A 15,306-nucleotide genomic window follows, 5' to 3' on the forward strand; every position below is an offset into this window, starting at 1 on the left:
CTCAACTTGTATGAAAAATCCCAAAGGTCACCACGTTTCTAGGAAGTCTGCTGTGCCAGTCAGCAGCTGCTTTCCCGTACATCATCCATCCTGCCACATTTCATGTGTAATGGCTGTTTGACCACAAGAAGCATCACTCAGCCCTCAGTCAGATGCATATTTCTGGGGCTGCTGGAGAGCAATCTGGAGCAGTAATCCTGAGGGTACTGAAGCCAATGATAAAAAACTAATAATAATTTCACAAAACAGAAACAAATCAGACAACCCAACAAGCCCATGCCTCCAGCAGGCCCAACTAGTTTCATCCCCTTCTCCAGCTTACTCTCCAAACCTTATTTGCTTTGATTTATTGTCACGTATTATTATAGTGAAAAGTATTGTTTCTTGCGCACTATACAAAGATTTGATTTATTGTCACATGTATTAACATAATGAAAAGTGTTGTTTCTTGCTATACAGACAAAGCATACCATTCATAGAGAAGGAAATGAGAGAGTACAGAATGTAGTATTACAGTCAAAGCTAGGGTTTAAAGATCAACTTAATGCAAGGCAAGTCCATTCAAAAGTCTGACAGCAGCAGGGAAGAAGCTGTTCTTGAGTCAGTTGGTACGTGACCTCAGACTTTTGTGTCCTTTTCCCAAAGGAAGAAGGTGGAAGAGAGAATGTCCAGGGTGCATGGGGTCCTTAATTATGCTGGCTACTTTGCTGAGGCAGCAGGAAGTGTAGACAGAGTCATTGGATGGGAGGCTGGTTAGCATACCGTTCATAGAGGAGGAAACGAGAGAGTGCAGAATGTAATCATAGCTCGGGGGTAGAAAAAGGTCAACTTAATGCGAGGTAGGTCCATTCAAAAGTCTGATGGCAGCAGGGAAGAAGCTGTTCTTGAGGTGTTGGTATGTGACCTCAGACTTTTCAATTCCAATAATGGTTTAGTGACATTGGCCTCACTATTAGCACCCTGTGCATGAAATTATTCATTTTTATCAGTCAAGAGGTTATGGAGCACTTAGTGGCATTTTAGTATGTTGAGATTATTGAGCAAGTGCACATCATTGCAACAAAAGGAAAGAGGGTATGTTCAGTAGTTAGTGTGCATATAGCTTTTAAAAAATGGCATTGAAATTAAACGAACAATCTTAAAAGTCACCATCTTGTCTGCAAATAATCAGTGACCTTCCCTTTACTGCCATACCCTAAAAGGGGGAAAAAATGGCACATGATATTAAGTGAGAAAGAATCAGAGAAATGATGCTTACAAGGAATCAGTCTGTATTATGGCTAAAAATTTGTAGTCACCCATCAAATAGCTAACTATACTGTGGAGGTGATTATACCCAAAACCACCTCGCATATCAAAATCCGACTGCATGGCCCAAGAGAACATGATGGAACTTAATGATAAAAAAAAACAAAAAAGGAGTTATTAATCTTTTTTAAGTAGTACTGCTTGCATGAACCATTGATAACCGTCCTTTGGACAGAATAGCATTACAAAATCATTGCTTATTGCAGTAGCAAACATTCTGAAATAAGACCACCATATTCAACATCTGTCTACAAAGGTCCATAAACATTGCATTATTTAATCCACTCGAGGAGAAATAGTGTTCTCACTCTTGACCTTGCACAGATTTATTAACCTGTCATTATGCCTCACTTAGATTTTCAAGCCAAGTTTCATATACTAATCCAAACTGTTAAGAATTCAAAATAATTGTTTTGTGAATGGGAAATGCTGATAACAGATTGAAGTATGGATTGAAGGGCAGCATGGTGGCACAGTGGTTAGCATGCTGCCTCACAGCGCTAAGCCCTTGGGTTCGATTCCCGGCTTGGACCTGTGTGGAGTCTGCACATTCTCCCAGTGTGTGTGTGGGTTTCCTCCCAGAGTCCGAAAGACGTGCTGGTTAGGTGCATTGGCCATACTAAATTCTCCCTCAGTGTACCCGAACAGACGCCGGAGTGTGGCGGCTAGGGGATTTTCACAGTAACTTCATTGCAGCGTTAATGTAAGCCTACTCATGAAAAATAAACTTACTTATTATATCAGAGTTTCACACTTCCCATTTTTCCCAAAACCCACTGCCACAAACACGGATAAATATTTACCACACAGATAATAAACCACCATCGAAAGCTAAACAGTGTAATCAGTAATTCCCATTATTTACATTCCCTGCAGGTCTTCACATTAACTGTGTAAAGAAAGAGGATCCAAACAAACTTACTGATTTGGTCAAACCAAGCAGTCATTTATCAGATCATCATAGAATCACAGAATCCTTACAGTGCAGAAGGAGGCCATTTGGCCCATCGAGTCTGCACTGACCTCAATCCCACCCAGGCCCTATTCCCTTTACTCTACATATTTACCCTGCTAAACCCCCTGACACTAGGATCAATTTAGCATGGACAATTAACCTAACCCGCACATCTTTGGAGATGTAGTAACACCAAATGTTATGCCTGAACTCCAAAAAACCCCATCCAATGCATGAGGGATATTTTTCTATTTAACATGTTACCCATCTTTAAAACCTCTCTCAGCAAGATTTCAAGTTGATGTCAATTTATGCCAATTTTTTTAAAGGTAAATTTGTTTGAGCTGCATTTAAACATGGGTCCCAAAGGACAAGGAAATGCCTGTAACAGGTGGGGCTCGCTTATACGCCCTCTACCGGATGTTAGAAGATGGAGGGGTGGGGCACATAAAATGAAGCGCAAGGCTTGCCTGCTGCCTTCCAGCCAATCCTCGAACTGTGTCTCATTTACAAGAGGCAGTGGAAGCATCCGATGGTTCGCTCACCCTTGGGCCCATTGAGGTCCTTAAGTGGTTAATTAATGACCAAGCAGCTAGGCCATAACCTTTTTCGGGTGGGCAGGAGCTCCGTCGAGGAGCCTCTTGTGCACTTCACAGACATTCTCAGTGTGTGCGCATGCGTGCGTGTGTGTGTGTTAATGTTATCCTCCCCCCAACTTTACATATTTTAAATTATGATCAGAATATGTAAGGAATATTTTGTCTTCACTTTTTTGAATATATTTTCAGTGTGTACCATGGCATGATTGTGATTGGGAGTAAAAAAAATGTGCTTTCCATAAAGGCCATTAACCTAAATAAACTGAACAGCTTGATTCCGGTGATTATACTGATAGCAAGGTCAATTACAGGAGAATGCCTCAACAATTAACAGGGACATTCCCAAACACGTGAGACAATTACCAATATTTACTTCAGAGATGCAGAGTGAATTGTACTTTCAATGCCAAAATGAACCCATTTTTCTTTTTCAGAAATCTTGTTCGCAAAAAACATCAATTTAAACAGATCAAAGATGACCAAAGAAGATCACATTCTCGTTCTCAAGTAATGTTGAAACAAATTTTTGGTGTTAACCATGTAGATTTTGTTCATCCTCTTCGGTAAAGAGGTTTGATGAGCAGGGAATTTCAGAGCCACAAGTAAAAGATAAGTCAGCCTCACAAACAAAACTAAAAATCAGCTTTAAATGTACAAAATATGAATCTTATAGATGAGTCATTTTGAAAGTTGATGCTTACAGTTTGATGACTCTCACCAACTTATACAGATGCACCATAGAAAGCATTCTTGATTGCATCACAACTTGATATGGTTCATGCTCTGCCCAAGACCATAAGCAACTACAAAGGATCGTGAATGAAGCCCAATCCATCACGCAAACCAGCCTCCCATCCATTGACTCTGTCTACACTTCCCGCTGCCTCGGAAAAGCAGCCAGCATAATTAAAGACCCCACGTACCTCGGACATACTCTCATCCGCCTTCTTCCATCGGGAAAAAGATTCAACGGTCTGACGTCACGTATCAACCGACTCAAGAACAGCTTTTTCCCTGCTGCCATCAGACTTTTGAATGGACCTACCTCGCACTAAGTTGATCTTTCTCTACACCTTAGCTATGATCGTAACACTACATTCTGCACTCTCGTTTCCTTCTCTATGAACAGTATGCCTTGTCTGTATAAGAGTGCAAGAAACAATACTTTTCACTGTATACTAATAGATGTGACAATAATAAATCAAATCAAATGTACAGGAATTTGATGGCAACTATCTCTCAACATTGAGGCAAACCTTTCAATCAAGGGCTCCCATATCATGATTTAAGCTTTTGCTCAGTAATCTAAACGGGGCAGAGTTCATATGGGGCCATTATATTTAATCTGTTATAATCTTGCAATTTATTTATTGGCAGAGCATATTAACAATAGAATTCCTTACCAGGCCACTTGACATAGGAAATGCGTGTTTTGTAAGATTTTCGAACATGGATTTTCTGCTGCGACCTTCCTGTTTAAGAGCAAACCTCAGGTTTCGCATATCCTGTCAAAATTAAAAAGTAGCTGTATCACAGTGTGCAATAGGTACACAACACCCTTGTCAGAAGAGATAACGCACACTGTTGCTTATTCCCTCCTGCTCTTGAAAGCTATTAAGATATAAACAGCTTAATCTTCGAGGCACAGAACCACGGATTTGCAAAACAATGAAAATAATTCCCAACACAACTGTTGTTTCTAGTAGACCACACTTAAACATCAGAACTATAACATAGTCAGAGATCAAACAATAATCACAGGGACCGTTATATGAGTAGGATCGTAGAAGAGAAACCCTAATTGTGGAAAGGAAATGGAAGAGGAAACTTGGAGACAGATCAGGGAGTTCGCTGGGAACAAAATTGAAGTTCAATAAGATTTTAATTACATATTCATTGATTGGGAGACGGAAGAATTAATTGGAGAAAAGGAATGGAATTCTTAAAACATGTACAGGATTCTTTCCTTAATTGATGCTTGCATATGGTGTACGGGGCGGCACGGTAGCACAGTGGCTAGCACTGCTGCTTCACAGCTCCAGGGACCTGGATTTCCGGCTTGAGTCACTGTCTGTGTGGAGTTTGCACATTCTCCTCGTGTCTGCGTGGGTTTCCCCCGGGTGCTCCGGTTTCCTCCCACAGTCCAAAGATGTGCAGGTTAGGTTGATTGGCCATGCTAAAATTGCCCCTTAGTGTCCTGAGATGCGTAGGTTAAAGGGATTAGCGGGTAAACGTGTAGGGATATGGGGATAGGGCCTGGGTGGGATTGTGGTCGGTGCAGACTCGATGGGCCAAATGGCCTCTTTCTGCACTGTAGGGTTTCTATGATTCTATGGTTGTATGTTTTTTTCATGAAGCGCTCTACAGGCTTGTATGGTTGAACAATAACTGCCAACTATATATTTATACACACACATACACACAAACAGGATACAGTCCCAAGTAGGTGGTATCTTCATGACAACTTCTACCAGATTCACCATTAGACTCTACTATCCTGGTGTGATTCTCTACATCATAATGTGGGTGGAACTGTCTGTCCAGTTCCACATTAACCCTTATAGTCCCAAACATCCTAATACTGCCTTATCAGAGGCATTGCTGATCTACTTACCTCAGAAGGTGGGTTGGGGGCAGGATTCTGATAGTTAACATTTCACATCGCACCTAATCCACTTTCCCACCATCTCCTCATATGCCCTCCTCTTTAATTTTATTCTGATTTATCTGTCTCATTCAGCAATTTTTAATGTAATTGTTTTAATACATACTTAGTCTTCACCTTTACAATCTCTTTTCAAACAGATTTCTATCCAGAGGAAGGTGGTGAGGATTAAATTCCCCCCAAAAGATACCACACTGATATAGGGCAGATTTTAGGACATTAATTACACTAGCAAAAACGAGGGGCAGAAAAGGAGAAACTGACACACCAGACTGGTTTAAGATGTCATGTAAACCAATCACTTTGACCAGTTTTGGCCGTCTGTCCCAATAATTCCTTATGTGGCCCAATATTAAATTTTGTTTTAGAACAGTCCTGTGAAGCAGTGACATTTTATTAGGTTTAACCATGGAATGGTTACAGCACAGGAGGAGGCCATTCGGACTGCCATGTCCTTCCTGACTCTCCGCAAGAGCAATGCAGCTCTTACTCCATCCTTTTTCCAACGCCCTGCAAATATTTTGTCTTCAGGGGTTCATCCAATTGCCTTTTGAAAGCTCCTTTTGTATCTGTTCTACTGTACTCTCAGGTAGTGCAATACAGATCCTAACCAGTCACTGCATAAAAACAATTTTCCTCATATCACCATTGGTCTGTTAACCAATCTCCTGAAATCTATCTTGTCTGGAGCTTGACCCTTCCACACAATACTCCCAGTGGAGTCCGAACCAGAGTTTTATAAAGACTCATCAAAACTTCCTTACTTTTGTGCCATATGGCATTATACCAATGTAAGTTGTTGTTGAGTCCAACATGGCAATGTTTAAAAAGGAGATCGTGAAGTGAAGATTAAATACGTATTAAAAAATTAAATTAAAAATTGCTGAATGCCACAGATAAATCTGAGTAAAAATAAAGAGGGCGGCATGGGAAGATGTGGTGGGAAAGTGGAGATGAGGTGAGATCTGCCTTTTATGTAGCACCTTGAGTGGAAATCCACTGGCTCTCCTTTATCAACCTGCTAGTCACATCCTCAAAATGTGGCACAAAACTTGTCTCACACGATTTCCCCTCTGTAAACCATGTTGTCTTTGTCTGATCTTACTATGATTTTCAACTCTTTTGTTAAAACTTCCTTAATATTAGATTGCAGCATTTTACTAATGACTTGATTTCAGGTTAACCGGCCTGTAGTTGTTTTTTTCTCTACCTCCATTCTGGAATAGCGATGTTACACATTGTACCTTTCAATCTACTGGAGCTGCTGTAGAATCTAGGGAATTTTGGAGGGTCACTATCAATGCAATCACATTTGCAGCCACCTCTTTTGGAACCTTCAGATACAGGCAACAGATCCATGAAATTTGTTGGCTTTTAGATACATTGATGCTAACTACTTCAAGTTTCACACTCACTATGGTCCCTTGGTGCAATGCTATTTTTGGTGTACTTTTGTCTTTTACTGTGAAAATATTTATTTATTTAATGCCTCAGTCATGCCCTTATTCCCCATTATTCCTGCTGTCTCATCCTCGAATGGACCAACTTTTATTTTGCTGCTACTCTTCCTTTATGCATGCTTGTAGAAACTCAATTGATTTTTATCTTTCTGGCTGGTTCACTCTCATTCCACTTCTCCCTTTTTAGCAACTTTTTTTGCTCGACCTGTGCTGGTTTATAAAACTCTCCCAAGCCTTAGGTTTTACTATTATTCTTTGCAACATTCTATGTCTCTTCTTTTAATCTAGACTGTCCTTAACATCTTTGGTCAATCAGGAGCAGATCACTTTTCCCATGGACATTTTGTCAATGGAATGTATTTTTGTTGTGAATTTTGAATGATTTCTTAATGTTCCCCATTGTTCATCACAGAATGGAAAGAGTACTTTTTCCCCCAATTAGCCATATCCAACTAACACCACATACCTACGCAACTCACTTTATTTAAATTTAAAACACTTGTTTCAGAGAAACTAGTGTCACATTCAACAATGTGAAATTCCATCATATCATGATCACTTTGTCCCACGTGATCTTATGCTGCGAGATAAATAATTATTCCTGCTTCATAACACAAAGAGATTTTACTCCTGGTTGATAGCACAACATACTGCTCCAGGAACTTGCCTCAGATGCATCATTCAGACTGCTTTAATATGTTCAGTCTTTATGAAGATTTGAGCCCACCATGCTTATTGTATTACCTTTGTTACAAGTTCCTAATATTTACTGATCAGTACTTTTATCCAATGATATTGTTAGTGTTAGGGCAACTGTAAAATACTCCCACCAGTCTTTTCTACACTTATTCCTTATCTGTACCCGTACTGATTTATTTCCTGGCCTTCCAAGCCAAGGTCCCTTCTCACGACTGCCCTTACGTCATTCTTTATTATCAAGGATACAGTTCCATTCTGCCCATCTTATCAAAATGTCAAGGACCCTGAAATATTTAAACTTCAAACCTTGGTCAGCTTGCAACCATGGCTTGGTAATGGTTATTGTTGTTAAGGAGATACACAGTTGCTTGTTATCTTCACATGGGTTCCATATGGTGCACATTTTGGATAGCTGGCTGACAGAAACCTCTAGTGCAGAAACCACAGAAAGTCAATGGGCAAATGCAAGTCTAACAAATGGACTGCAAAATCGGGCCTACGACAAACTGTGAGGATATTGATAAGAACGTGAAATGGATAAACAAGTGGTAGATGAAATCTAATGTCAATAAATGTAAGATGATACAACTGTTAAAAAGTGATATTTATTTTGAATGGGGGAAAGCTGCGTCATACTCAACTCCTTCACACCTTTAACACTTCTGGCAACAGTTCAACTGAGTTAAGGCTACAAGTAATTGAACTGTGCAGTCCAAGCTTTGGCCAGCAGACAATGCTGAATTATTTTATATCAACCAAGCAACTGTATAACTACCTGGTGAGGAAGGATAATTGTTGCCATGGTCCCAGCTCCTAATCATTGTCCAGTGACCTCTGCTGAAAAAGAGCTGTTAGATATCAGCTGAGGACATGATTATGGCATGTGCTGACCTCAAAGAAACTATACAGCCAAGGCTCACACATTAATGATAACACTTGGAATGAGTTTTAAAGTTTAAAATTTATTAGTGTCACAAGTAGGCTTAGATTAATACTGCAATTAAGTTACTGTGAAAATCCCCTAGTGGTCACACCAGCGCCTGTTTGGATACACTGAGGAAGCATTTAGCATGGCTGCTGCACCTAACCAGCACGAATTTCAGACTGTGGGAGGAAACCGGAGCATCCAGAGGAAACCCATGCAGTCACGGGGACAACGTTCAGACTCTGCACAGAGAATGACCCAAGCCAGGAATTGAGTCCTGGTCCCTGGCGCCATGAGCAGTGCTAACCACTGTGCCATAACGTAAAACAAGTGCTGCAAACTAAGCTGTAGACTGGCAAAGAATCAAAGCCTTTAGAAAGCAACAAGGAAAACAAATGGCAAAAAAAAGTAAAAATGTTGGTCGAATGAAACAAAAGATTTACCTGACTTCTTGGTAACAAAAGAAGTTAGATCCAATATTCAAATTCACATCAAATAATACGGCACTACTGTCTCAGTGCCAGGGACCCGGGCTCAATTCCCAGTTTGGGTCATTGTCTGTGTGGAGTTTTCACATTCTCCCCATGTCTGCGTGGGTTTCCTCCGGGTGCTCCAGTTTCCTCCCACGCTCCAAAGATGTGTGGGTTGAGTAGATTGGCCATCTTAAATTGTCCTTTAGTGTCAGGGGGACTAGTTAGGGTAAATCATGGGATTGTGGGGATAGGGCCTGGGTGGGATTGTGGTCAATGCAGACTCGTTGGGCCGAATGGCCTCCTTCTGCACTGTAGTATTCTATTGATGACTTCCGATATAGAACATCTCAAAGCAGATTCTTCAGCCCATTATAAGTCACATGAATCACACAGCCGCAGTTAATTTGCGCTACTTGTCAGCACAAATTATTCAAAGGGGAAATTAAGGTATTTCGTAACAAGAAGGTAGATTCCTGTAGGGCACTACTGTCTGGTAGTAGATGTAGTGGGACATTAAATAGACGATGGGTGATCTTTCTGGGAATATTTCTTCATGTAGGGCATTTTTAAGGTTTTAAAAAAAACACAGCAGCGACTAATGACAAAGAGAGCTATTCAATCAGCTGATACACTGCAAGCAAATGTTAACAGTCTCTTTAATTCTAATCACATTCTTGGCATAACTTAAGAACAAATGTCACCTCAGCAATTCCAACTATTTTCCGGAGGACAAAAAAATACCCAGTTGAGTTTCACATCAAGGATCTGATTAATATATAAAAAAAGACTAACTCGATTGGCTGTGAACTGATATTACCCAGGACCATTGGCTGTAAGGACACCTTAGTGTGTCACAGACTAGACTTCGCACTTACCATAACAGCACATTTTTAAAAAAAATCTATTTTCAGCTCCAAGCACACAGATGTTGGATGATCACAGTCCCATGAGAGACAAACCAGACTGCTGAAACTGCATGCTGCTCTGTTTTCTTGCATCTTGTTTCCTACTCATTTGTAAACTTGAGTCCGAGGACATATTTACTTCTAACTTTCTTTTTAAAAGTGTGAAAGAACGCGAGCCATTTCTCTCCAGGAACTGCCACTAAAACCAAGTGAAATTATTTCCAATCATCTGCAGCCAATTGAGAACACGTTGATTCCAGCTGAAATGAACAGAAGGCAATCTTCTCCAGTACTGGCATGGCAACTTCACAAGACCTTTAAAAACACGCTGTACACAACACGAACCATTCAGCATTACCTATTGCTCTTTAGACACTAACTTATATACTGTCACAAACAGCTTTGTTAAACACAAGTCTACTCTGCTCCTCTTACATGGTTTGATTGTTTTGACACTGACCATCCTAGTGTTGTAAGGAGTCTAACAACACCAGGTTAAAGTCCAACAGGTTTATTTGGTAGCAAACTCCACTAGCTTTCAGAACGCTGCTCCGAAAGCTAGTGCCGTTTGCTACCAAATAAACCTGTTGGACTTTAACCTGGTGTTGTGAGACTCCTTACTGTGTTTACCCCAGTCCAACGCCAGCATCTCCACATCATCCTAATGTTGACATGAACAAAAGCCATAACTGCAGTTTTGAGAATGGCAAAAATGGATGATCAGCCAGAGATATTAAACAGGTACTGATCTTCTAAACAAAAACTTTGTTAAATTGTTTTCATCCCTTCTAAATCTACACCAAATATTTTGGGACGTGATGCTGGCTGCATCACAATTACGGTATTAATATTCGTGGGGAAGTGAGGAGCCTGGAAACAGAAAGTAGCCAAATGCAGAGGTCTCGCCAAATTTAATGGCAGGATCTCATTTAAACTTTTTCCCTTTGTTTCCTGGCTGGCAGACAGCCTAGTTGCCAGGTGGGATGCCCTGTTCCATAAAATCCCTACATTGCAGAAGGAGGCCACTCAGCCCAGTGAATCTGTGCCAACTACAATCCCACCCAGACCCTATTCCTGCAACCCCTCATATTTACCCTGCTAATCCCCCTGACACTAGGGCTAATTTAGCCTGGCCAATCAACCTAACCCGCACATCTTTGGACTGTGGGAAGAAACTGGAGCACCCGGAGGAAACCCACGCAGACACGGGGAGAACGTGCAAACTCTACACAGACAGTCCACCAAGGCTGGAATTGAACCCGGGTCCCTGAAGCTGTGAGGCTGCAGTACTAGCCACTATGTCACCTAGAAAAAGGATCTAATCTCACTGGAGACCTAACCCTCAATTATTTCACTGGAATGTCAGGTTTAGAAAGTCACTTTTTCACCATAGTTTTGGCAAATTTACAGACTTCAGCCTGTCAAAAAGTCACTGTGAAGCTACAAAGTATTTGGAGCATAGAGTGGTGGCTTTTAAGTCAATAAGGTATGCATTTTGATATAGGGTTTGGAACACTGAGGAGTCTCCCGCTCTGAAGGAAAGTTGAGGATTTGATTGTGTCGATCCAATGTATTTTTTCACACCGTTCTTTTTTTAAAGACACGTTTGTGTCTGTGCTCATTCCTCATCTTTATAAATACATCCCCAATGCAGGAGAGAGAGTTGTTTGGACGTGTGTCTCTCTGGTTGCTCTCACTGTGATATTTCAGCACCCACAACACTCGATTTCAACATGAGGTGGCAAACTGCGGTGCCAGCTGCTGTAGCTGGACTCCAGGAATTTGAAACTTGTTAAGACAGTGACCCGGAATTGAACCCTAGTCCCTGGCGCTGTGAGGCAGCAGCGCTAACCACTGTGCCACCGTGCCGTTCTGGAAGGCGGAAGCAAGGAGGGAGAGAATGAGGTCGGGGAATATTGTGGAGACGGATTTGAAGCGGCCATGGGTGAAAGGGGGGGGGGGTGAAGAGAGGGGGGGTGAAGAGAGAGAGAAGGGAAGAGAGAGAGAAAGAGGCGGAGAGAGAGAGAAAGAGGGAAGAGAAAGAGAGAGGGAGGGAGGGGAGGGAGAGAAAGAGGGGAGAGAGAGAGAAAGAAAGAGGAGAGAAAAATAGAGAAAAGAGGAGAGGAGACAGAGAAAGAAAAGAGGAGAGAAGGAGGAGACAGAGAAAGGGAGAGGAGAGAGAATGGGTTGAAGAGACCATGGGTTGTGGGGTTTCGGTCACTGGGGTGGGAGCTATTAGATTAGTTTGAGGAGCTGAAAGCAGTTGCTTTGGCTCCTCTTGACTACATGCAGTGTGGAAACTTACTTAGCTGCTGGATCCAGCCCTTTTTGTCTCCATTTTACCTGCAAAATCTGACCCACAGCCATCAAGTCTCAATGGTTGCTTAAACCTGAAGCACAAAACTACATTCCTATATTTAAATAACTGGCCTACTTCTCAAGAGTAGGTTGGATATCTCCTAATCAACCTCTGTTAATACCAGAAGAGGGTGTTCCATAACAGCAAGATCAATTCAGAATATTTCTGCACAAAATTTAAAGCTATTACCTGTACTTTTTGATGTGAATCATCTTTAACATTCCCCATCCTACCCCAAAAGAAACTACAATACAACTTATTTGCCCTGAATAATTTCTCCCCCAACTGCCACCATTTCAATCGCATGCTTATTAGACATCCACACAAATACACATTTCTAGCAGGATAACAAGCGGGAACCCTTCAAATTCTTTCCCTTTCCATCCTGGGCATGTTTTGCCAAATGCACGACCGCTGCCATCAACTAACACACACCAGGGACCCAACCTTCCTGAGCTTCATGGCAAGTGAACAAAAAGTGCATTTATTCATTCTGTCAACAGAGGGAGCTCATCATACATTTAATTAGATCAAGACAATTATGCTCATCTATCCAACTAATGTCCTGCAGTTCAGCGATTTGCTGCAACCAGTTCCCTTAAACTTTTCCTGCTAGAATTTGTATGTTTCCCCATATTTAATATTTGGTACGCAACAGAGTAGAGCCAGACAACTGGAACAAGTTGAATTGGGCAGAAATTTTCCTAAAGTGGTCCCTGGTTTTCACAACCACTTCATTGCAGTGTTAATGTAACCTTGATGTGAAGATGCCGGCGTTGGACTTGGGTGGGCATAGTAAGAGGTCTCACCTCACAACACCAAGTTAAAGTCCAACAGGTTTATTTGGAATCACGAGCTTTCGGAGCGCTGCTCCTTCATCAGGGTGAGGGGAGGTGAAGGAGCTGTGCTCTGAAAGCTCGTGTTTCCACATAAACTTGCTCGACTTTAACCTGGTGTTGAGAGACTTCTTAGTGTTTATGTAAGCCTACTTGCGACTAATAAATAAACTTTACTTTCACTTTTGGCTGGAAGAGCCTTACTTTGCAAGTAATTTCCAATCCATACGAATTTTCACCTCTGCTTGATTGGCCACCTATCTTTTCAACACGACTGATCACCCCCAGAGGGATGTCAAGGGTCATCGATGGATCCTATACAAAAAGAGAAAAAAAAACAGTACATCATTGCTCAAGTTTTCAACACATTTCAACACAGCACAAGGGCTGCACGATGGCACAGTGATTAGCACTGCTGCCTCACAGCTCCGGGTTCGATTCCCAGCTTGGGTCACTGTCTGTGTGGAGTTTGTATGTCCTCCCCGTGTCTGCGTGGGTTTCCTCCGGGTGCTCGGGTTTCCTCCCACAGTCTAAAAGACGTGCTGGTTAGGTACATTGACCTGAACAGGCGCCGGAGTGTGGCGACTAGGGGAATTTCACGGTGACTTCGTTGCAGCATTAACGTAAGCCTTACTTGTGACTAATAAATAAACTTTAACTTTACTTTAACTTCACATTACGTTGCATCGCTCGCCTCTGATGGCAAAGTTTATTCCAAAACCTTTTAGGAATTAATTACTCTAAGTGGTGAAATATGATGAAAGCCATTAGACATGTCAGTGTGTGCAAATTTGAATCAAAATAAAATAGTAGAGATACATAAAGTCATGGAAAATGGCTTCATTAACAATACTGATCAATCTGTTACCTTACTAACAAACTGCTTCTGCAATGGAATAAAAGATAGGTATTTTGAAAGACTTTCAAAAATTGAGACATGGTTTTGTGTATTTCTTTAATGTTATTTTAGGCGCACAGTAATTAGGAGCATGAATAGGCCATTCGCGCCTGCTCCACAATTCAATAAGATCATGGCTGATCTAACTGCAGTCTCAACTCCTCTTTCCCATCTAGCCATAACCCGCGTATTGAAAAATCCAACTCAGCCATGAATAAATTTAACCACCCAATCTTCACTGCTTTCTGAAGAAAAGGAATTCCACACACTAACAACCCCAAGAGCAAATAATATCCTCATCACGGTCTTAAAAGGGAGATCTCTTATTCTTAAACTACGTCCCCCAGATCTAATCTCCCCCACAAGAGGAAACATCCTCCTGGTATCTACACTGTCAAATCGCTTCAAGATCTTATATTTTACTGCATTCGCCTTCACTGCAGCAATTAATGGAGTATGAATTTAGCAGAGCAAGGAAGTCTTCTGCAGTTGGGACATGGTAAACAAGAGAGATAGGACCAGAGGAAGTTGCAGTTTCCTCTCCTGCACCTTTCAGAATATTGGCTGCTTGTAGGTTCCCCCCCCCCCCCCCCCCCCCCCCCCCCGCCATCTACATCAACACAATTTACCAAGGAAGGCATGTCCATCTCAAGTGCACCATGTGTACCTTTTAAGTAACCTTGGGTAGGAAAAGTGTTGAGATACTACAGTACTTGCATATGCAAAGACTGCTTCTCTTGAGATCTGAAGCTTGAAAACATGAAATATTGAAACCTTCTCTCCGATAATGCAACTGCAGAAAATGTCTTGTGCATACAGATGCTAAGATGCAAGCTGAATCATCTACTGAACTAGGGTTCCTACGACATGCATTTCAGGCCAGCCCAGTCTGCATTCTGGATTTGCTCACTTTCTCCTCAGCATAACTAACCAATAGGTCAGCATTTCTGCACCTTATTTCCCCAATTTGATGCTCCATTATATTGAAACAGACCGGAATTCCGATAGGGCTGAATTTTACATCAGCCCCTCTACAACCATCCACCACCAAAATTACTTTCAAACTGACTGACTTTTTAAAAAAAGGCAGTTTTTGTGGAGACAAAATCCCATCTTCACACTGAGGATACCCTCCAGCATGTTGTGTGGCACTACCATCCTAAATGGGATAGACTTTGAACAGATCTGGCAACTCAAGACTGGGCATCCATGAGGCACTGGAGG

The 15,306-nt window shown here is 41.6% G+C and overlaps 1 protein-coding gene across 4 annotated transcripts in view; it reads right to left on the bottom strand.

Annotated features, from left to right (window-relative positions):
- The window catches only part of mtm1 (myotubularin 1), a 113,365-nt gene that overhangs the window by 58,406 nt on the left and 39,653 nt on the right, over positions 1 to 15,306 (bottom strand). For all 4 annotated transcript variants that reach the window (XM_078211796.1, XM_078211797.1, XM_078211798.1 and 1 more), the window contains 2 exons: positions 13,389 to 13,499; positions 4,266 to 4,367 (listed from right to left, as the gene is read on the bottom strand). In XM_078211796.1, coding sequence (XP_078067922.1) covers positions 4,266 to 4,367; positions 13,389 to 13,499 — 213 coding nt within the window. The remainder of the gene's footprint in view (positions 1 to 4,265; positions 4,368 to 13,388; positions 13,500 to 15,306) is intronic.

The sequence above is a fragment of the Mustelus asterias genome, chromosome 4, assembly GCF_964213995.1.
Source record: "Mustelus asterias chromosome 4, sMusAst1.hap1.1, whole genome shotgun sequence".
In the NCBI taxonomy this organism is placed as follows: Eukaryota; Metazoa; Chordata; class Chondrichthyes; order Carcharhiniformes; family Triakidae; genus Mustelus; species Mustelus asterias.